The following is a 24673-nucleotide window of genomic DNA, read 5'->3' on the forward strand; positions in this document are numbered from 1 at the left end:
ATTATTTTAATTTAATTTTTTGCTTGTTCATTGCTAGCTAGTATGCAGAAATACAACTAATTTTTGTATATGGATCTTATAGCCTGTGACCTTGCTAATCTCATTTTAAAATCCTTAACAACTTTATTGAGATATAATTCACATACCATATATTTCAGCCATTTAAAGTATATAATTCAATGGTTTTTATTATATTCACATGGTTGTGAACCATCGTCACAATCAATTTTAGAACATTTTCATTACCCCCAAAAGAAACCCTGTACTCAGTAGCAGACACTCCCTATTTCCCCCAAACCCCTCCCCAGTCCTAGGCAATGACTAATCTACTTTCTGTCTTTATAGATTTGCCTATTCTAGATATTTCATATAAATGGAATGATATCATATGCAGCTTCTTTCACTTAGCATAATGTTTTCAATGTTGTAGCATGTATCCATACTTCATTTCTCTTTATGGCCAAATAATTTTCCACTGTATGGCCATACCATATTTTGTTTATCCATTTATCAGTTGATGGATACTGGGTTGTTTCCCCTTTGTAGTTATTATAAATAATGTTGCTGTGGACATTCATGTACAAGTTTTTATGTGAACATATGCTTTCATTTCTTATGGGTATATAACTAGGAATGGAATTGTTGGACCATATGGTGAATATTTAGTTTTATAAGAAATTTCCAAATTATTTTCCAGACTGGCTGTATCATTTACATTCCCACCAACTATGTACAAGTTTTCCAATTACTCCACATTCTTGCAAACATTTGGTGTTGTCACTAGTTTTTATTTTAGGCACTCTGACAGTTGTATAGTAATACTTACTGTCTTAATTTGCACTTCCCTAATAGCTAGTGATTTTGAACATCTCTTCACATCTTTATTTGCCATCTGTATATCCTCTTTGGTGACATTTGCTTCTTTTAAATTTCTCTCTCCTTACTGAGAATATTATTTATTGATTCATTGTTGTCATACTTTTAAAAAATTCTTTAAACATGCTTTCTTTTGGTTCTTTGAATACATTTATGATACCTGATTTGAAGACTCTGTCCGCTAATCCAGCATCTATACACTCAGAGACTGTCTATATTGACTTTTTTCCTAAATATGGGCTAACTTTCCCATTTCTTTTCACATCTCATGATTTTTTTGTTGAAAACTTAACATATTAAATAATTTATTGTAGCATCTCTGGATTCTGATTTCTTTTACCCATGAAGATTGTTGTTGTTACTAATGTTTGCTTGTTTGTTTTTCTTTCTTGGCATAATAACTTGCCTGGGCTAAATCTGTGAAATCTCTCTCCCCCAAAGTGTACTATCACTGATGCCTCAGCTCAATTTCTTATCATGTGTTTTTATGTTTCAACCTCCTTTCTAAGGGGTTACCTCTATGTCTGCAAAACTTAAATGTCAGCCAGTGATTAGGCAGGGGTTATACCCAAACACCTGAGGCCAGTAAGGCTTTTGTACTCTGTTCATGTGTCTGTGTGTAAGGCAGAGTAGCACATTCAAAGTTCAGGACGTTTTCAAGTATGTCCTGGCTTTAACTTTCTGCTGAGCCCTGTCATGTCCACTCTGTGCACGCACGCAGGTTCAATCAGCAATATGCTCACCCCCACCACAAACACACCTCAGGCTAGTAGAGCGGTTGGCCCACCTCTCTCATCCCCTGCCAGATGGTCACTTCTACTGACAATGCCACTGGGGAGCATGGGCATCATCCACCACCCAAAAGGAGTATGCTCCCTTCAACTGCAGCATCAAAAACTCCAGCCCTTATGGCATACCCACAGTGGCACAACCTCCATGCCAACCAAGCTGAGGGAAGGGAATGGGAAAAGTCCTGACAGGAACACCACAGACTCCTACTGTTCTTATTGAATTTCAGCAGTTTTTCAAATATAAACTTCTCTCAGACTGTTGTATGCCTTATAGTTGATTTTAAGGCTGAAATGGTTTTGTCAAGCTTTGTAGTTGCTTTTTGGGATTAAGGATTTGTTCATCTCCTCACTAAGTTATAGCTGGAAGTCCTGCCTGTTTTATCTACTTTTTGAGATGTAACTTCATACAATAAAGTACAAAGTCTTAATTATATACTCAATTAATTTTACATATGTACATATGCACATAACTAACCACTCCATTAAGATACCGATTATTTCCAGAGTCTCAGAAGGCTCCAGTGTGCTTCCTTTCCAGTCAATATCTTCCCCAATGTAAACACTATTCTGAACTCTATCACCATCAGTTTTGCCTGTTTTTGAACTTCATATGTATAGTGCCGTACTGTATGTATTTGATCAATATTATGTCCATGAAATTCACCCATGTTGTGGCATAGCAGTAGTTTGTTCATTTTCATTGTGTGACTACTGCATGATTTATTTACTCTATTGTTGGACATTCTGTTTTTTATGAATTTTGACTATACTTGAACTTCGTTTTTCGTGGACAAATGCACTCATTTCTTTCGGGTAAATAGCAAGGAAAGGACTTGCTTGTTGATAGAGTATATGTATGTTTACGGCTGTAAAAGATACTGCCCAAATACTTTTCTAAAGTGGCTGTGCCTACGTTTATTCCCGTCAGCTATGTATGAGACTTCCATGTGACGCACACCCTTGCTAACACTTGACATTGCCAGTCTTTTAATTTTGGCCTTTTTGGTTGGGATAGCAATTAATTCATTGTGATTTTTAATTTGCAAACCCCTGATGATCAACGATATTAAACAGCTTATTTTCATAAGCTTATTTGCCGTCCAGGTATCTTCTTTTGTGAAGTTCAAGTCTTTTCCTTATATTTCTATTGGGTTGAAATGTCTTCAAAAGACACTGAAATATCTTTTTCTCATTGATTTATAGGATTCTGACAGTGAGATTAATTAATATTCCTCTTTCAGCAACTGAGAACAATTAGGCAAAAAACATCAAGGAAACAGAAAAACAGCACAATTGAAAAACTCAACTTAACTGACATGTATAGAATTTTATAACCAACAACTACAAAATACACATTCTTTGCAAGTATTTATAAAACTTTACCAGGGAATTCCCTGGCAGTCAAGTGGTTAGGACTCAGCGCTTTCACTGCTGAGGGCTCAGGTTCAATCCCTGGTCGGGGAACTAAGATCCTGCAAGCCACACAGCACAGCCAAAAAAAACAATCCAAAAAACAAAAACAAAACAAACCAAACAAAAAAAACTTTACCAAAGTAGACCATATGCTAAGCCATAAAGTATAAACAAATTTCAAAAATTTGAAATTACATAGAGTATATCCTCTGAATACAATGGATTAAACTAAAAATCAATGACAAAGATAAGAATATGAGTACAGATACAAGTAAGCTTGAAATTAAGTGTTGGGAGGAAGAATTTCTGGCCTGATAGTTTCTATTTTCTCCATGAAATATGAGGCAAAGTTATGAACTGAAAGTGTGTCTAGAAGAGGCAGGGACTAGCAGAAAGGGAGACTGCTGGTTTAAGGACAATGGAGAAAGAATGAAACTGTTGTGGAAAAAAATGGAAGGCCAAATTTCCAGAAGAAAACTACAAAATGGGAGAAAGAACAAGAAGAATTTCACAGCACAGTCAGCATTTGAGAAGGACCTTAAAACGTGAGGACCCCAAAGTATGAAAGGAATTTCAACAGTCAGGAGAAGGGCATTCCAATAAGAAAACCTGAGAGAGCTTGGGGGAGGAGAAAGAAAGAGGGGTGGGGGGAGTAGTGGGAGGGGGAGGGGGAGGAGAGGGGGGGAGAGGGAGCAAGTGAGCAGATCCTATTTTGCCCTTAAGTAACTATTGTATTTTCTTCCTTGCCATCAACTTCTTAAGAGGTGAACTTGAAATTCCTGTTCTTTCACCATTTGTTCACTACTTTATCTCTTGCCATCTACTGAAAGCTGTTCGCCTCAGGCTTCTCCTACTCCTAACTCCAGTGCTTTGTCTCCGTCTTTCATCTCTATTCACTTCATGTCACATCTTCTACCTTAAAATCATCTTTCCTCTGGTTTTCTTGGTTCTCCTTCTACCTCACCGATCATTTCCTGTCTCCTTTTTCCCCCTCCTTCCACCTGAAGGTAGACATTTCCTTAATATACGTTTCCCTTCTACCTATATACTCTTCCTCACAGTGATCAAATCTACTTGCACAACTTTAATTTCAATGCAACAAACATTTATTAAGCATATACTATATGCCAGGCATTGCTCTAAACTCTGAAAAAGTGGTCCTCAGCTCAGGTTTCAGATCAGACTCACCTGGAGAGTAGCAGAATGACCAGAGACTAATTTAATCAGTCTGAGACAGGGCTCAGGAATCCATATTTCTTTAAAGCTCTGCAGATGATTCTGCTGTACAGCCAAACCTAAATACTGTTTTCCATCTTTTTTAAAAAAAATAAATAAATTTATTTATTTATTTATTTTTGGCTGCATTGGGTCTTCGTTGCTGTGCGCAGGCTTTCTCTAGTTGCAGCGAGCGGGGGCTGCTCTTCATTGTGGTGCACGGGCTTCTCATTGTGGTGGCGTCTCTTGTTGCGGAGCATGGGCTCCAGGCACACGGGCTTCAGTAGTTGAGGCTCTCAGGCTCAGTAGTTGTGGCGCACGGGCTTAGTTGCTCCACGGCATGTGGGATCTTCCCGGACCAGGGCTCGAACCCGTGTACCCTGCATTGGCAGGCGGATTCTTAACCACTGTGCCACCAGGGAAGTCCCCATGTTTTCCATCTTATATATGTCTTAGTGTTAGGGGAACCACTGACTGAAACCGCCCACCCTGGCCAGGCAAGATAGTAGCTGCTTGCAACAGGAGGTCCTGGTAAGGAACGCAGAACTAACAAGCTCCCAACAACTGGAAGAATTTGGGAAAGGTCAAAAGGAGAGAGGAGACGCCAGTCCGTGTGTCCTACCAACCTCCCAGAATCCTTCTCGCTGGAATCCATCTTGGCTGAGTGAAGCCCACACCACCAGGAAGGACCCTGAGTCAGAGTGATTGGCGAGAGACAACTGGAAACTAACCCAATTACCATAAAACCTGAGACTGCGAGCCACGCGGCAGAGCAGATCTCCTGGGTTCCCTTACCCTACTGTTCTCCTCCTGGGCACCCCTTCCCAATAAAGTCTCTTGCTTTGTCAGCACATGTGTCTCCTCGGACAATTCACTTCTGAGTGTTAAACAAGAGCCCACTCTCGGGCCCTGGCAGGGGTCCTTCTTCCTGAAACATTAGTATGACATACAAGATCCTTAACCATCTGACCTTTATCTCACCACCCTCTTCTTCCACTGCTCTAACTACCCTGTCCCCCTTACATTCCAGTGATACTCCATGTCTTACAACTGCCTGAACATGCTGGATGTTTCCACAGTCTGGTACCTTTACACATGTTGTCAACCTCACCATCTCTACCCTTCTTACTACACACACACCTATCTCTGTTAGCTTGTCTTGTCTGTTTTCTGTTCATCCTTCAAAACCCAGTTCAAACATCTCTGAGACATTAGTGGGCCCCTTACAGATCTCATTAAGCCCATCATAATGATTACAGCTGTTGTGAGTATTAGAAATAACATAGCGGACTTCCCTGGTGACGCAGTGGTTAAGAATCCACCTGCCAGTATAGGGGAACGGGTTCAAGCCCTGGTCCGGGAAGATCCCACATGCCGCGGAGCAACTAAACCCGTGTGCCACAACTACTGAGCTGGTGCTCTAGAGCCCGCGAGCCACAACTACTGAGCCCGCATGCCACAACTACTGAAGCCTGCGTGCCTAGAGACTGTGCTCCGCAACAAGAGAAGCCACCACAATAAGAAGCCTACACCCGCAACGAAGAGTAGCCCCCGCTCACCGCAGCTAGAGAAAGCCCTCATGCAGCAACAAATGCCCAACACAGCCAAAAATAAATAAATAAATTTTTTAAATAATTAAAAAAAAAAAAAAGAAAGAAAGAACATGAGGACCCTGGCACAGTGTTTGGCTAGACAATAAAATATCCTATGGATAATGGAGACCCACTGAATAGTGCTGTGAGATGATCAGTTTACCTTAGAGAGATGACAATGGCCATGTGGTGCTTATACTGTATGGGGAAAGAGACTGGAGAAGTGCTAAAATACAACTGCCATAATCCAAATAAGAAATAAGAGCAAGAGCAATGGCAGTAGCAATGGAAAGAAGGGGACGAATTCAAGAATTATTGGGGGATAGCATCAACAAGAATATGTAGGGCTTCCCTGGTGGCGCAGAGGTTAAAAATCCTCCTGCCAATGCAGGGGACATGGGTTTGAGCCCTGGTCCGGGAAGACCCTACATGCCGCAGAGCAACTAAGCCCGAGCACCGCAACTACTAAGCCTGTGCTCTAGAGCCCGCGAGTCACAACTACTGAGCCCACACGCCACAACCACTGAAGCCTGCGTGTCTAGAGCCTGTGCTCCGCAACAAGAGAAGCCACTGCAAATGAGAAGCCCGTGGACCGCAACGAAGAGGAGTCCCTGCTCACCGCAACTAGAGAAAGCCCGCGCACAGCAACGAAGACCCAGCGCAGCCAAGAATGAATAAATAAATAAATAAAAACAAAAAACAAGCCTATTCAAGCACCTAAGAGGGAAGGATCAGAAAATAGAATTGGGAGATTATGTTCGTAAAACATAGGGAGTAGTTTCAACAGCGAGAGAAAAGTCAACACTGTTGACTGGGGCCATTAGGAGGTCACCAGTGAGTTTTCTAAGAGTAGCTACAAGAAATGGTAAATGCAGAAGCCCAACTGCACTAGATTAAGAAGTGAATGGGACTACCAGTTGAAAGTGTGAGCATTTGTTTATTACTGTTCCCTACCAAAATCACAAAAATGACAATAAAATAGCAAAAGAGGTATAAAGATATAAGGACAAAGAGAATGGTAGAAGAGACCCCCAACAGACTATAGATGTCAAAAAATTTTTTGGAAAATAGAAAGTAGATCGTCAAGGAGTAATAAACTGCCTCAGAAACCAAAGAGCCCATAGTAGGGAAAGCCACTTAGAAACAAGCATAACTCTACTTTAGCACTCTGAAAAAGTCACGTTTATGAAAGATTTTTAAGGACATGAGAAAATATTGTTATGTGGGGAAAAAAAGCAGGAAACAGAGCTGTGTATTCATTACAACATCACCTATGTATATACTTTTTAATGAAATTTATCCTTAAGGGGTAAAAAACACTGAAAGGAAACATATCAAATATTAACAGCAGTTATTGCTGGATGATCATATCCTGGATTGTTTTTTATTTCTTTCTTTATACTTTTTGGATTTCCAAATTTTCTCTAATAAGCGTACATCTCATAATTTTTTAAAATTTAAGTAGTAAAAGCAAACTTCCCTTTTAAATTCATATTAACAGGAAAAACAGAGGGGGAAAATGTATGCATTACACTAGAAGTACTAAAAGGAATAAACACTTTCAAGCAGCTGTCCTGAACATTAGAACATTTGTAATTTCATGCCTACAATTAGCTACATTTGTAGAATAAACTCTGGAGACTATAATACGGACACAGACAGAGACAGCTCCTGTTTTCTGAATGGAAAGAAGGAATGAGTGGGAGATAGAGACAGGAAATTACTGCCCTCAGCAAAAAAGTACCACGTTGCAGATCTCATAATGACCTTCTCTGTCTACTACACTTCTGAGGTACCATGGCAACTGGGAACCTCAGAATATCAAGGAAGGAGTATTGAGAGTAAAGAGTTCGGAGAGCTGCTGGGGGAAGGGGGGAAGCTCAGGGAAGCTAAATGGGAAATCCTAAGAAAGCCAAACATAAGAACACTCTCACAGGCCCATCAGCAAGCAAAGCCATAATATAAACTCAAAACTAGAGCCAGTTTCCTTATTCCCCATGTCACAGCTCGAGAGAGATGAGCCAAAAGATAGGAAGGGGAAATGAAGTTTCCTGCCCTCTCAATAATGGTTATTTTCAACATATAAAATTATAACGTTGACAGTAAATGTTTGCTGTAATCAAAAGCCTTTCAGATCTAAATTCCCAAAAGCCCTAATATGAAAATTTACCTCACAAATGGACTCCTCCATAATAAATAATATATTATACCAGTATGGCACATTTTACTTTTCCAAAGGCTTTTGCAGCTATTTATTTTCACCTCCATCACTAGATTTAAATGAAATCACTTCAGACTCAGGAGTTTAAAAGTGAGAGACTAAAAAATAAAGAGAATCCTTGTTTCTTTCCAGGTCAAACACAAATATATACAGCTAAAACTAGAAAGCTCTTGTTCTTCATAGCTTTTGGTCAAATCGTACTATATTTTATAATGGTCACTTTCATTATGATTGTACAATCCACTAAAATATCATCATTAACGCAACACCAAATTGTTGTGCTACACATGCTATAACAATAAAAAGTGTGGAATGGTAAATTATCCTTTATTTTTCCTTCCATTTATCTCTATACCACCAAACTATCACTAGTAGCCATATACTTTCATGATTTGCTACCTTCCTTTTCAACGAGTCACTGTCACCAAAAAAAAAGAGGGTACCGATAGATTAAGAAATTTAAGGGATATAATATACAACGTATGGTCCTGGATTTGATACCAGTTTGGATGAACCAGGATTTTAGAGTCAACTGGAGAAATTTGAATGTGGTGTACATATTAGATGAGATGAAAATTTATTGAAATACAAAAGTGGAAATTTTTGACAAAAAAGAGACTGTAAAACAACGTGTACAGGATGATCTCATTTCAGTAGCAAGAAACGCATATGCACATATGCACAGAAAAGGATCCAGAAGACTATACAATAGGGTATTAGCAGGAGTTATCTCTGGGTGGTGGATATACAAGGCTTTATGTTTGCTTTCTAGTATTTTGTTTTTAATTTTCCTTATTGCTTCTTTAATAAAGCATTATGTAAAAATATATTTTCAGGGACTTCCCTGGCAGTCCAGTGGTTAAGACTTTGTCTTCCAATGCAGGCAGTGCAGGTTCAATCCCTGGTCCAGGAGCTAAGAGCCCACATGCCTCACGGCCAAAAAACCAAAACATAAAACAAAAGCAATATTGTAACAAATTCAATAAAGACTTTAAAAAAAAAAGGTCCACATCAAAAAAAAATCTAAAAGAAATATATATATTTTTTCTAACTTCTGTCCCTTTTAAACAAGGCTGACGTTTAATTAGAGAAAAATTGCTCAAAGAGACCACAACCTATCTATTACACCCAGGGTTCTTGTTTTAGTGTAGTGGCTGACAGTATGCGCTCTGACTGGGCAATTCCCCATCCATAAACTCCCCATCCATAAATCGTGCGTAATAAGAGTATATTATTACTTACCTCATGGGTTTGCTGTGGTGGAGATTAAGTGTGACACTCCACATAAAGCACATCAGAGAGTTTGGCATATAGTAAAGCACTTGATAATGTTACCAATCACTACTATTATTTTTCTAATTAGTCACTGAGAAAACAGGACTGCTAATTCATACAGACAATGTGAAAAATAGGATAGGATGTAGCAGGAATAGGTCAGCTCTCTCTCTTACTATTCTTGTTCCCTATAACTTCCCTCTTGACCCAGTCAATGGGAATGGAAGCTGAGAGCCACTCCCAGATGCTCTCAGATTCTAACTAAGGTTAGAATCACCTTATTTCTTATGGATGAAGCTCAGTACAGCTCTATATGAAATTTTTAATATGACCATGAAGTGCAGTATCTAGGAGCTGATCCCAAATTCGGTATATTACCTGTCTGCATTCCGTGACTGGCGTCACTGGAGAAACTTTAAAGATTATTTCTAATTAGAAAATAGCATCAAAACTCTCTAGTTAGATTATTCTGAAGAGTCAAACACGTTATAGACAATCTCATATGTGAATTCTAAATTTTCTAAGATATTGGTAAAGTACTTTTCTTTCTAGACCATAAAGGAGATAGGAATATAACTCACCTTCAAGAAGCCCTTCCTGAGTGAACTGAGTGACTCTCTCCTTCCACAGCAGCAACTACTTTCTTAAACCCCAGCTACAGGACATCTTAGGCTTGATATAGATATATATAGATATATATATATATATATATATATATATATATATATATATATATATATATATATATATATATATATACATATACACACACACAAACAACAGCATTTACAGATTGTTCGCAAATACAGTCATTAACCAAACATGCTTGCTAAGCATAAAATGTTGGCCCTTTGATATTCTGAGTATACATTTTTAAGAAGTTTAAGAGAAAATTGAGATGGAGTTTCAAATACATGAATTATAAGTATAAAAAAGACTTAAAGAAATCACAGTACCTTAAGAGGTAAAAGATTCAACTGTGAGGCTAACCTGTCTCAAACTGGACTTCAACCAGGAAATCAGCATACTATTTGACAAAACTGATTACTATCTTTGTTTGATAGTGTGATAGTGTGGGGTAATCTGGATTTGCACAGCATTGTAAGTATGCAGAACAATCTGACCTCAGGTGGCATCCCACAAGGAGCAGAGAAAATGTCAATATCCATACAACTAGATGGCTCTATTATATGCCACCAAATCACACATTAGGTATCAAAATTGAGATGCCTACATTCAGTCTTTAATGGTTTTTCTCCTCAAATGTTCAATTAAATATTAATAATGAACTTCGCCCTCCAACCTTGGCAGCTGCAGCCTGACCCCGAGTGAGCTGCCTCAGCCCCCTACCCCAGGAGACCACCAGATCACCTTTTCCCAAGGTCTACTGACAGAACTGCCCAAGGCCAATGTGTATTCCTCCATCATGTGCTGACCTTGGCAAAGCTGCCAGAGATATTTTCAACAAAGGATTTGGTTTTGGGCTAGTGAAACTAGATGTGAAAACAAAGTCATGCAGTGGGGTGGAATTCTCAACATCTGGTTAATCTAAAACAGACACTGGTAAAGTTACTGGGACCTTGGATACCAAATATAAATGGTGTGAGTATGGTCTGACTTTCACAGAAAAGTGGAACACTGATAACACTCTGGGAACAGAAATCGCTATTGAAGACCAGATTTGTCAAGGTTTGAAACTGACATCCGATACCACCTTTTCACCAAACACGGGAAAGAAAAGCGGTAAAATCAAGTCTTCTTACAAGAGGGAGTGTATAAACCTTGGTTGTGATGTTGGCTTTGATTTTGCTGGACCTGCAATCCACGGTTCAGCGGTCTTTGGTTATGAGGGCTGGCTTGCTGGGCACCAGATGACTTTTGACAGTGCCAAATCAAAGCTGACAAGGAATAATTTTGCAGTGGGCTACAGGACTGGGGACTTCCAGCTACACACTAACATCAATGATGGGACAGAATTTGGAGGGTCAATTTATCAGAAAGTACGCGAAGATCTTGACACTTCAGTAAACCCTGCTTGGAACCAACTGCACTAGCTTTGGCACTGCAGGAACCAACTGCACTAGCTTTGGCATTGCAGCTAAATATCAGTTGGATCCCACTGTTTCCCTTTCTGCAAAAGTCAACAACTCTAGTTTAATTGGAGTGTGTGCTACACTCAGACTGAGGCCTGGTGTGAAGCTTACACTGTCTGCTCTGGTAGATGGCAAGAGCATTAATGCTGGAGGCCACAAGCTTGGGCTTGCCCTGGAGTTGGAGGCTTAATCCACCTGAACGAAACCTCTGAGAATGGATATCAGAAGATTTGGCCTTAATATATTTCCAATGTGACCAGCCGGCTTTCCCTGCCCCCCAGAAGGTGATCAAAACAAAGGATGATCTAAACAAGAGCTGTATTTTAAATATTTAGAGAGTTACTTGTTAGCTGGTTTCTAGTTGAACTGGTTATCTATCTAGTTACCAATGCTGCAGTCGTGCAGTCACTTATACATTATTTAAATATATTTAACTGTTAAATGCGCTACCCACCAATAATGAAATAGACCTTTATGAAAACTGAAAAAAAAATAATAATAGTAAGGTTCAGAAATGTATCGACCTAGCTGATATACAGGTCACAAACCCTAGCTGATCTTCTCTAAAAATAAAAAGCCAAAGCACAGTTATCTACCATGATGCCTATATATTCCCACCAAGCTACAACTACTTTCTTAGGGTATTATTTTCAAATGTCTGGGTCATAAAGCTTAGAGAGTGATTAATCCAATCTTACCCTGGCACTCTAGAAACATGTGATGCAAGTCATCTCCAACTCTGGAAAAGTCTATTTTCTTTTTCTGCCTATTCATCCATCACACCCACTAGACTTCTCATTGAGCACCTAAAACAAAGCCCTAACCTGAGAGAGGGGCCCACTCTCATCCTTTACTATGGCAATTACTTCACTTGGTTTTAGATGACCTCCAGTTCGCATCTTTTGAGAATGTACCTGCCTCTTTAATCTGTATCAGCTGTGAAGGATTAAGACTATTCATTCTGGGAGCTAATCCTAAACTCAGCCAGTCTCCATTTAATTTGGGTTCAAAGGGCGAAAAGGAGTATCTGAATCAATATCATCATTTTCACAGATGAGGAATATGAGTCCAAAGAGGTAACATGAATTGTCTGTGGTCACCTACTTAATTGGTGGCAAATGTCAGAACAGTCCTTTCTAATATATAAAATGAATTTGGAACAATTTAAATTACCCCCCAAGGGGCTTCCCTGGTGGCGCAGTGGTTGAGAATCTGCCTGCCAATGCAGGGGACACGGGTTCAAGCCCTAGTCTGGGAAGATCCCACATGCCGCAGAGCAACTAGGCCCGTGAGCCACAATTACTGAGCCTGCGCGTCTGGAGCCCGTGCTCCTCAACAAGAGAGGCCGTGACAGTGAGAGGCCCACGCACCGCGATGAAGAGTGGCCCTCACTTGCCACAACTAGAGAAAGCCCTCGCACAGAAACGAAGACCCAACACAACCAAAAATAAATAAATAAATAAATAAATAAATTACCCCCCAAGGACATCATATCCACAAGTGACTTAAGAAATAAATCAATGGGGACTTCCCTGGTGGTGCAGTGGTTAAGAATCCACCTGCCAATGCAGGCAACACGGGTTCGATCCCACATGCCGCAGAACAACAAAGTCCATGTGCCACAACTACTGAGCCTACGCTCTACAGCCTGCGAGCCACAACTACTGAGCCCACACATCACAACTACTGAAGCTCACACGCTCTAGGGCTGGCGTGCTGCAACTACTGAGCCCACGTGCTGCAATTACTGAAGCCCAGGGGGCCTAGAGCCCATGCTCCACAACAAGAGAAGCCACCACAATGAGAAGCCCACATGCCACAACAAAGAGTAGCTCCCGCTCGCCACAACTAGAGAAAGCCTGTGCGCAGCAATGAAGACCCAATGCAGCCAAAAAAAAAAAAAAAAAAGTGATGGAAGTTTAAAAAAAAAAAATGAATCAATGGAGAACCTTTGTTCTATTGTGGAACATTAGCTATCTGAGAAGCAAGTAGAAACTGGCACTGTCTCCTTCCCAGGCTGCTGATCACACATCAATCCGTGGTTCCTCCACAAGCTACAGGCATGAGTTTTGCAACAGAAGGGCATGCAAAGAAATTCTCAAGTGCTCATACCACTGACCCCATAGACTTTGCAATAAGAGCCATCAACTTTGGGAATGATTTGGCAACTATAAACTGCCTTGTAATATCATCAGCTGAATTTCTTATAATTATATTTATCTCACCATTGCCAAACTCACAATTTCCTAATCCAATGAATGGATATCCTGCTTCACTTGGCCTCAAATTGGACAAATTTCTCAAGTGCTGTGTGGCTTTAAGGATTTAGATTTCATCCAGTCTTTCTCAACAGGGGCACCATCACATTGTGAGAACAATTCTCCGTTGTGTGTGATTATCCAGTACATTGCAGAAGGTTTAGAATCTTTGGTCCTGGCCTTCTCGATGCAAGTAATCCCACCAGTCACAACCCCCACTCATTTACAAATGACCTCAGGGATACTGCCCCCAGTATTAGCCTTCAGGCCAACCATTAAGTGAACTATTAAGTAAGAAAAAATGTTTACATAAAGATAAAAACCTGACCTCTTTTCCCTGCTACTAAATACTGACTTCTATTCCTCTTTTTAGCCCAGAGATTAGATATAATACTTTATTCACTAACTCCTAAAAACCAACTTTGTCTGCACTAGTTATATAATTAAAACACTTGTATGGTCAGGGAAATAGGGGAGAAAAGTTACTTCAATGGAATCCGGGCATCTAACTTTGAATTCCAGTCTTCTAGCTATTTACCTTTAGGCAAGTTATTTTCCCTCTTTAGACCTCAGTTTTCTCATCTATTTAAATAAAAGGCATTAGGCTAAATTATCTCGCTGGTTCATTGCAGTTCTAGGAAAGGTAAAACATAATTAACTTGCTTAACTCTTTTCTTTCGACCTCCACGTAGCCAAACAGGGGTGACCACTGACACTCACTACTTCATGTTTCAGAAGCAAGGACCCCAAATCCCCAGGGATAACCATAAGGCAGGACAGTCGCATTCAGCCAGACCCAGTATAGGATTTTACTACAGAATCTGTATCTTGAGTGTATAAAAAGGAGCTGAATTATTTTATGATCCATTAATTAGAGAAGCACCAAGATAATAGCAGCAGCAATAGTCACCCTAATTTATGTTTATCTAGGCTAACCGATAATCTCAACCCTGGCTGTATATCAGAATCACTCAAATAGCTTTAAAAAAAAATGCCCCAGCTCCAAGCCAGGCCAGTATCACCTGAATCAGAATTTCTGGGGATGGGGATCATTTCTTAAGGTCCCCCAAGCGATTCTGATGTACAGTAAAAACCAAGAACCACTAATTCAGACTTTTCAATCCAAGAAATGCAAAGCAAATGACCAAAAGTTCACACACTGGTTGTACAATCAAACATCAATAAATAAGAATAATCTAGTGTTACTATTTACTGGCATTCTCAATTACATGTAGAGAATCGCATTTCTAGAGAAAAAGGAGAGCTCTACAACAACCCCTTGTTCCTCAATAAAGACTGGCCCTGCCAGAATTAGAATATAACTTTCTGACATGATAAAGCAGTTCAAAGAAAGATTACTACAAATTTGCCCACCCCTGGAAAAGTCCTATCAATCATCAGGCAGTTATAACAGTGTTAAGTCAAAGTAGTACGGAGACTGAAATTCCTCACTCTTACTTGCTAGGTCTCACTAAAAGACCTAGCATGTGGCAGGAACGGGAGAAAGTTTAGAGGAACATTTAGGAAAAGACACTTTCAAAACCTGCACTCCAGGCAAAATACATCATTTCCCACTTACTCATCAAAAAGTCCAATGATACAGAAAAAGGTGAAAAAATCTTGGCTCAAATTATTCTTGCTCTTTTCAGAACAAGATCAGTGAAACCAATAGGACAGATTAAATAAGTAAAACATTAAACTTCTCTGACTTACCTCATGTGTAAGGCCAAGCCATCCTGTAGGCTAGAGATCCCCAAGTCAGAGAGCGTATCTGAGCAGACAGAGGCTGGTGACAGAGAGCCCTCCTTCTCCTCCAGTAGGTCCAGCTTCACCAGGTTGCTAATCTCATCCTCTGAGTTATCTTCAGACACGGAACCAATTATGAATCGGGAGTGCTGGTTCAGCTCCACAGGTTTGGCCAAGGAAGAAGGGTCATCCATTATTCCTTCAAAATGATCTCTCAGAGCTATGGAGAAGATGAAGGGTAAGTGAGAAAAGCAGGTTATGGATAATAACCTGTATCTGAGGAAAGTCACAGGTTAGACCTAGTACACCACAGCTGGCACTTGGAAGCAAGGCAGAGTTTGAGAACTAGTTTACTTGGCTATTCTTTTTCAAGGCCTTTGCTTTCTAAAAGAAAAGAAAATCCAGATCATGGGAACTATGCATAAAAAATTAAAATCAGTTCCCTTTTCCTCAAAGAACATTCTCTCTAAAAACTATAAGCCATTCCCAATATCTATCAATTTGGTCATGTCCAAGAGATAATAATGATCAGTGGAGAAATCTCTGCAGTAGGTGAAAGCTGCTGGTTGTGATACTGTGATTTCAGTTGTTAGTATTGGGGAGAATTCAGGGTAAGGGTTTGGGGAGAGCGGTGGTCATTTGAAACTTGGTGTTTACATAACTATCATCTGGTTCCAAACACTATACTGTGAGAGGCTATGAATTTTACATAAGTGTATATACATATAAATATACACACATGAAGTACATTTACATATGTACATACATATATAAGGCAAACTAAATGCGTGTATACATATACTAGACACACACGCAGCTTGCTTTAAAACAAACTCCAGATGAGTATTTTTTGTTTGTTTGTTTTTGTTTTGTTTTTTTTTTTTTTTGACATATGTTACATGGAGCTTTTTATTTATTTATTTATTTATTTATGGCTGTGTTGGGTCTTAGTTTCTGTGCGAGGGCTTTCTCTAGTTGCGGCAAGTGGGGGCCACTCTTCATCGCGGTGCGCGGGCCTCTCATTATCGCGGCCTCTCCTGTTGCGGAGCACAGGCTCCAGACGCGCAGGCTCAGTAGTTGTGGCTCACGGGCCCAGTTGCCCCGCGGCATGTGGGATCTTCCCAGACCAGGGCTCGAACCCGTGTCCCCTGCATTGGCAGGCAGATTCTCAACCACTGCGCCACCAGGGAAGCCCAGATGAGTATTTTTTAATTTAAAAAAAATCTTTACTTGTCTCCATGAGTATTTTCTTAAATCACATCTGTTAAAAATTCACCCCAGGGGGGCTTCCCTGGTGGCGCAGTGGTTGAGACTCTGCCTGCCGATGCAGGGGACACGGGTTCGAGCCCTGGTCTGGGAAGATCCCACATGCTGCAGAGCAACTAGGCCCGTGAGCCACAACTACTGAGCCTGCGCGTCTGGAGCCTGTGCTCCTCAACGAGAGGCCGCGACAGTGAGAGGCCCGCGCGCCGCAATGAAGAGTGGCCCCCGCTCGCCGCAACTAGAGAAAGCCCTCGCACATAAACAAAGACCCAACACAGCCAAAAATAAATAAATAATTAATTAATTTTAAAAAAAAAAATTCACCCCAGGGATTTTGCTGGTGGCGCAGTGGTTAAGACTCCGTGCTCCCAATGCAGGGGGCCTGGGTTCGATCCCTGGTCAGGGAACTAGATCCCACACACATGCCACAACTAAGAGTTTGCATGCCACAACTAAGGAGCACACGTGCTGCAACTAAGGAGCTGGCGAACCACAACTAAGGAGCCCATGGGCCACAACTAAGACCTGGCATAACCTAATTAATTAATTAATTAATTAATTAATTTTTTTAAAACTTAAAAAAAAAAATTTCACCCCAAAATGTCTGTTTTGGACTCTAATGTGCTGGTTGCTGACATTGATAGGGAGAAAGTGAATCTACTATCAAATTTAAAATTTATAATTAAAATTATGGAGGTGTTATCTCAATTAAGCACAAGTTTTCTAGATACAGGGCCTTACTAGTCAGGATTAGATGTTGCCAACCGCTAGCAAACTAATTAACAAAGACCAAAACATAGTTCAAAGCTCACAACAACAATAAAAACCCAAACTAAATGAAACAATATTTATTCTGTCATTTCAAAAATGCTATTTAAAAGTCAAAACTACACATCAGGGCTTCCCTGGTGGTGCAGTGGTTGAGAATCTGCCTGCCAATGCAGGGGACACGGGTTCAAGCCCTGGTCTGGGAAGATCCCACATGCCGCGGAGCAACTAGGCCCGTGAGCCACAATTACTGAGCCTGCGCATCTGGAGCCTGTGCTCCACAACAAGAGAGGCCACGATAGTGAGAGGCCTGCGCACCGCGATGAAGAGTGGTCCCCACTTGCCACAACAAGAGAAAGCCCTCGCACAGAAACAAAGACCCAATGCAGCCATAAATAAATAAATAAATAAAAATTTAAAAAAAAAACTCTTAAAAAAAAAACTACACATCAGATTAGTATTAAACAGCTTGTAGCCTGACCAACGATTTTAATTCAGAGTAATGATTCCCAGTCCTGATACTGAGGTGCCCTCAGAGAAGGTTATAAATAAATAATAAACTTATTATTAATAATTTTATATGCTGTAAACCACTTTGATGTATAAAAGTAAACAGCAGCATTCTTTGACATTAGATAATAAAACATCAAGATTTTAAAGTATTTGACAATCATCACTAAATATGTTAAAAACGACACATGCACCATTATTTCGGTGTAATTTATGAATCAGAGCTTATTTGTTTACAAAAACACAACAGAATCTGTAAACCCTAGAGCAGTGGTTCGCAAAGCGTGGTTGTCCGACCACAGCAACAGCCACAGCAACCGCATCACCTGGGCTCTACCACAGACTAGCAAACTGTACTGGAACCTACAGGTTGGGGCATGGTAACCTATATTTTAACAAGTCCTGAAATTTGAGAACCACTGTGCTAGAAGAATGAAACAGTAATAACAAATTGCCAGGAATGCTAAAAATACCTATAGACATTTCCTAAAAGCCAGTTGGAGATTCCTTAGGCTAACTTTCATTTTTAAAACCAGAATCAAATATAAAAGTATCATGTGAAAGGAAAAAATTGACGTCTAAATTCATCATACAGGGGACTTCCCTGGCGGTCCAGTGGTTAAGACTCCACGCTTCCACTGCGGGGTGGTGGGGGGGCCCCGGTTTGATCCCTGGTGGGGCAGCTAAGATTCCGCATGCCGCACGGTGTGGCCAAAAAAATAAATTAAATTAAATAAATAAATTCACTATACATTTCTCCCTTGGAATATTAGGCTTCTTTAAAAAAATTTTTTTAACAGCTCCAAATTTTATAAAGAGGCACATTTCCAGAACCTTCAAAAAAACCAAATCATTAAAAAGAGAAAAAAAGGACGGAAGGAAAAAAGGGAGAGAAGGAGGTAGGGAGGGAAAAGTTCTAACAGATTTACCACTCTGAAGAACACCAAAAAGTACAGCAGTGAAAAGGCTATTTCTTTCTCATTTTAGAGCAGTGAATAATCAAGCTTAAAAATAATAGATTAAAAAAAATTTTTCCAAATTTCATCTCAACTAACAGAAAATAATAGCTGCCTTCTTCACAAGAGAAATACGGCACTCAGGGACAGATTCTAGTTTATAGTCTAAGCAAAATTAGATAACTACACAAAAAAATAGAACTCACTGAGAAAGGAGCAATTCTCCTTTCTTCCATGGGAAAAGAAAAAGGATTAACGAACAAATGAAAGGTTCCATAAGGTCAACTTCAAATTTTTCTTTCCTAGCCAAGAAGAACATGAAGGAACCTATAGGTTCCAGAGACTGAAAGCAGCAACGTGTCAACAGCTAAAGAGCCTGTTCACCAACCGGCAGCTCCACTGAGTGGTATTCCCAGGCACAAGCCTACAAACCACAGAAAAGAGAGGTCGTGTATGGAAAATCACTGAGTAGCTGTCCAGACACTCCAGAAGCTACTCCACAGACCGTCCCATTTCCACTGATTCCAGGCCTGAATTGAAGAGAAAAGGTGGTGGATTACTACCTCTGTCAGTCTCAACCACTTCAGGTAACCCACCTCCCACCTCCAGTCTGCCTATATTCTTTTGCGGAAGGCAACTTTTAACATAAAAGCCTACAGTTTTATATTTTAGCACATGAACATAAAATTTTTATCACACTGTAAACATGAAAGAGCATTATTTGTAACTGACCTCTTAAAATTCTTATTGTCTGAGCAGATATCCACCTCCAAAAAGAACTAAAGAGAGAAAGAGAGAGATTTGAAATGTCTTTTTTTTAGAAACCAAAATTTTATCAATTCCTGTTTTGCTCATCACAGTACAAAACTAGTCAAAGTATCATTTCTGTGGTCAAATACACTATTTAACTTTAAGTATAAAGTTCAGTTTTTTAACTATTGGTTTAAATCTGTAAATCAAAAGCATTACACATTCAAAGACTTTACTATTCACGAAAAGTATTAAACAATAATCCAAGCTTACCATTTCACAAGGTGCCTTTTCCAATTGTATACTTTGATGGACACATTCCGACCCTATGATTTCCAATATTTCATCAAAAAGGAGGCAGTGGGGAGAAAAGAACCACTAGATTCTCAACAATTCAGTCAGGCTCTAATTATGTTTCTAAGTGTTTATACCCACCCACAAAGGTTGGGAGCCAAGGAGAGGACAGGTCTCTCATTATTAAGTCCCTAAACTCTAAGGAACCAAAGAATCTCTAGCTACTTCCCAAATCCTGGTTTTCCTTCTATGCCCAACAATTATAATGTATTCGGGGTAGAATTTCTCTGCCTTGACTACATATAACAATTACCTGTGGAGCTTTTTAAAAACACATGAATGGATAAAGAAGATGTGGTGTACACATATAATGGAATACTACTCAGCCATTAAAAACAGAATGAAATTTCACCATTTGCAACAACATGGATGGATTTGGAAGGTATTATGCTTAGTGAAGTTAAGTCAGACAGAGAAAGACAAATACTGTATGATATCACTTATATGCGGAATCTAAAAAATACAACAAACTAGTGAATATAACAAAAAAGAAGCAGACTCACAGATAGCAAGAAGAAACTACTGCTTACCAGTGGGGAGAGGGAAGGGGGAAGGGCAATAATGGGGTAGGGGATTAAGAGGTACAAACTGTTATGTATAAAATAAGCTACAAGGATATATTGTACAACACAGGAAATATAGCCAATATATATACTTTTTAATTTATTTTTTGGCTGAGTTGGGTTTTTGTTGCTATGCATGGGCTTTCTCTAGTTGTGGCGAGCGGGGGCTACTCTTTGTTGTGGTGTGCGGGCTTCTCATTGCGGTGGCTCCTCTTTGTTGCGGTGTGCGGGCTTCTCATTGCGGTGGCTTCTCTTTGTTGCGGAGCACGGGCTCTAGGCACGTGGGCTGCAGTGGTTGTGGCTCGCGGGCTCTAGAGCGCAGGCTCAGTAGTTGTGGCACACGGGCTTAGTTGCTCCGCGGCATGTGGGATCTTCCCGGACCAGGGCTCAAACCCATGTCCCCTACATTGGCAGGCAGATTCTTAACCACTGTGCCACCAAGGAAGTCCCTAGCCAATATTTTATAGTAACTATAAATGGAGTATAACCTTTAAAAATTGTAAATCACTATATTGTACACCTATAACATACAATACTGTACATCAACTATACTTCAATTAAAAAAATTATTAAAAAAAAATGTCTAAACTCCATTCCAGATCTTCTGAATCAGAATCCCTGCTGAGGGCTTCCCTGGTGGCGCAGTGGTTAAGAATCCGCCTGCCAATGCAGGGGACACAGGTTTGAGCCCTGGTCCGGGAAGCTCCCACATGCCGCGGAGCAACTAAGCCCATGCACCACAACTACTGAGCCTTGCGCTCTAGAGCCCACGAGTCACAACTACTGAGCCCACGCGCCTAGAGCCCGTGCTCCACAACAAGAGAAGCCACCCCAATGAGAAGCCCGCACACCGCAATGAAGAGTAGCCCCCGCTCACCGCAACTAGAGAAAGCCCACACGCAGCAACGAAGAACCAATGCAGCCAAAAAAAAAAAAAAAAAATCCCTGCTGGAGACCCAGGTATTTGAATATTAAGTTCCACAACTGACTGAACCTCTTTACATTCAGGCTTGAAAACCACTGGTCTAGGGTGGAGAAGAAAAAAGAAGGAAAGAACTTCTTTACACTGATAGGGAAATCCTGAACTTCTAAGAGAGGACCCCAAATGACAAGCAACAGGACCGGCGACAGTGCAGGTATGCCAACTGGCAAATTAGGATTTACCCAATTGTGTAGTCTGAGCTAATACTATTCCCTACAACTGTGTAAAAAAGGGAGTGAGAAGAGGAAGGGAAAAGTATGTAGTTTGGATGGGATGTAACAAAAGGTGCCAGGGGAGCTGGGTCAAAACCTAGGACCAAGATCACACTCTGACTCTGCCACGTGCAGTGCAAACTTGAACAAGTCACTTACCATCTCTGAGTCACCTCATCTGTAAAAATAAAAAGAGGTCATATGTACCTCATGGGACTACTGTGAGGTCTGAGAGTATAGGAAAGGGTTTTACAAGGACTAAACCAGTGTTTTTCAAACTATGGGTTACCAATAATCAGAATACTAAGAAATTAAGTTAGTGGGTTACAACCAACATTTTAAAATTTAAATATGCAATAGAATAGAAAATGTTAAGAGTTCACCATACTTTATAATGATAAATACTGTTTTGTAAAATTTTGTATCAGTTATATATATATGTCATGACATTAATGTTATCTTATTATGAGTTGTGTCCAAAAAGTTAAGTATTTTTAAAAAATTTTTATTGGAGTATAGTTGATTTACAATGTTGTGCTAGTTTCAGGTGTACAGCAAAATGAATCAGTTATACATATACCAAAAAGTTGTCGTGTGTGTGTGTGTGTGTGTGTGTGTGTGTGTGTGTGTGTGTTTGAGTTTTTTTTGGTTGCTCCATGCAGCATGCAGGATCTTAGTTCCCCAACCAGAGACTGAAACCGTGTCCCCCTGCTTTGGGCGCTCGGAGTCTTAACCACTGGACTGCCAGGGAAGTCCCAAAAAGTTAAGTCTTAAAGCCACAATTAATCCTCACTCTTCTGCCCCCTCCACTTTATGCCCTCAAGCAAGCACAGTGAGTTAAGTACCTAAACCAATGGTTCTTACATTTTCTTAGGTCAAGACACTACTAGAAATCTAATAAAAGCTATGGACCCTTTCCTGACAAAAATGTACCCTGACAAAAATTTTGCTTGCATACAAGTTTGGTATCCCTAAAGCCTTGCCATGAATTAGGCTAAGACTTTTCCTCTAAGTGGACAAATAATGGAATTGACCCCTGGGGAAGCCTCATATAGCTGCTGTCTTATCACCTCCAAAAGAAGGCCTTTCCGCAGATCCAGTTGTAGGATAGTCTGCTTAGCCAAATAAACATTTCCTTCATTATATCAAATGTTGCCAATGTCAAATTTTCTTTTATTTAAAAATACATATAATTGACCCTTGAACAACAGCAGTGGTTAGGGGTGCTGACCCTCCACACAGTCAAAAAGCCGTGTATAACTTAGAGTGTGTCCTCCGTATATGCAGTTCCTTCAAGTCCAAGATTCAGCATCCGCAGATGTGACCAACCTTGGTTCTTGCAGTAATTGCAGTATTTACTACTGAAAAAAAAAATCCACGTGTAAGTGGACCCATGCAGTTCAAACCCCTGTTATTCAAAGATCAACTGTATATGTTCTTGAACTTTTATTTGGGGACTCTTGAAAATATCTGCAGAAGGCTTTCCATGTTCCTGAAAAATGAGGTAACGCTAATTATAGCTAGTGCACTTATTTATTTAGATATTTCTCTAAATAAAATAGAACAGATTTTACCAAACTTAGTAAACATGTTCTCCTTGAACTCAAATGACATGGTATTTTCCAAGCAATTCTAATTAAAGAGGCAGCAATTAGTCTTCATAGCCACTGATAAAAGTATCCAACCTAACACAACATATCCTTGCTCTTTAAGCCATAGTAACTTCATTGAAATTTATTCAGAAAGAATCACTGACTTTTCCTCTTCATTTTTGTCATTTTATTGATGAACTCTTAAATGGATTTTGGTATTAATTCAGTATCCATAAGAGAATTATACAGCTTTTTTTAAGCCATATTTTATTTTCCTGCAAGTTTTGAATTTTAAAATGACAAGGACTTGTGTTCCAATTTGTGAGATAAATAACGTATATTCAAAGATAAATAAGATTTGGTCCCTGGCTAAGTGGCTGTGGACACTTAAACAATTACAGTAGTATAATAATTGCTAGGTGTAGAAACATAAAAGAAGGGTACATTATCCAAACTTGGAGGTGGTAATGGTGAGGACAAGGATCAAAGAAGACTGCTTGGAGTGGGAAGGCATTAGCAATGAAGAACTAGGGAGAAAAGCAAGGAGGGGGAGGAAGGAGCATTCCATGTAGAAGAAACCACTGAATAAAGACCTAGATGGGGACTTTGCTGGTGGTGCGTGGGTAAGATTCTGCACTCCCAATGCAGGGGGCCCCGGTTCTATCCCTGGGCAGGGAACTAGATCCTGCATGCATGCTGCAACTAAGAAGCCTGCATGCCGCAGCTAAGAAGTTCGCATGCTGCAACTAAATGATCCCGCATGCTGCAACTAAAGATCCCACATGCCACAATGAAGATCCTGCCTGCCACAACTAAGGCCCAGCGCAGCCAAAATAAATAAATAAATAAATATTTTTTAAAAAAGACCTAGATGGTAGAGGGAATTCCCCAGTGGTCCAGTGGTTAGAATTCCGCGCTTCCATTGCCAGGGCCCGGATTCAATCTTCAATCCCTGCTCAGGGAACTACACGGGGTGGCAAAAAGAAAAAAAAAAAAAAAAAAAAAAAAACAGCAACGTATTTCTTTAGGGTATAATAGAGAAAATAACATGGTGTACTTATCTGTCCTAGTCCTCATTTCTCAGTCCAGGGATATAGAATGTTTATCAAGGAGGAAGCTGGTACAAACTTCTCACCTTTCAAGAAATCTTTAATGAAGTCTTGCCAAACTTTTGGATAAGGATGGTAGGTTGAACACATATCCACTTTTGCTCCTGCCTGAAATCCCACTAAAACAACAGTCA

At 40.1% G+C, this 24673-nt stretch overlaps 1 protein-coding gene and 1 pseudogene across 6 annotated transcripts in view; one reads left to right on the top strand and one right to left on the bottom strand.

Annotated features, from left to right (window-relative positions):
- The window catches only part of ACACA (acetyl-CoA carboxylase alpha), a 268183-nt gene that overhangs the window by 192028 nt on the left and 51482 nt on the right, over nt 1-24673 (bottom strand). For 3 of the 6 annotated variants that reach the window (XM_068529919.1, XM_068529921.1, XM_068529922.1), the window contains exons 2-3: nt 19710-19756; nt 15448-15700 (exon numbers count right to left, since the gene is read on the bottom strand). In XM_068529919.1, the coding sequence (XP_068386020.1) occupies nt 15448-15700; nt 19710-19756 (300 nt within the window). Of the gene's footprint in view, nt 1-15447; nt 15701-19709; nt 19757-20000; nt 20054-24673 lie in introns of all 6 variants that reach the window. The other 3 variants (XM_068529918.1, XM_068529917.1, XM_068529920.1) reach the window with 2 other exon arrangements.
- LOC137754635 (voltage-dependent anion-selective channel protein 2 pseudogene) lies at nt 10782-11666 on the top strand (annotated as a pseudogene).

Source organism: Eschrichtius robustus, chromosome 20 (genome assembly GCF_028021215.1).
Source record: "Eschrichtius robustus isolate mEscRob2 chromosome 20, mEscRob2.pri, whole genome shotgun sequence".
Lineage (NCBI taxonomy): Eukaryota > Metazoa > Chordata > Mammalia > Artiodactyla > Eschrichtiidae > Eschrichtius > Eschrichtius robustus.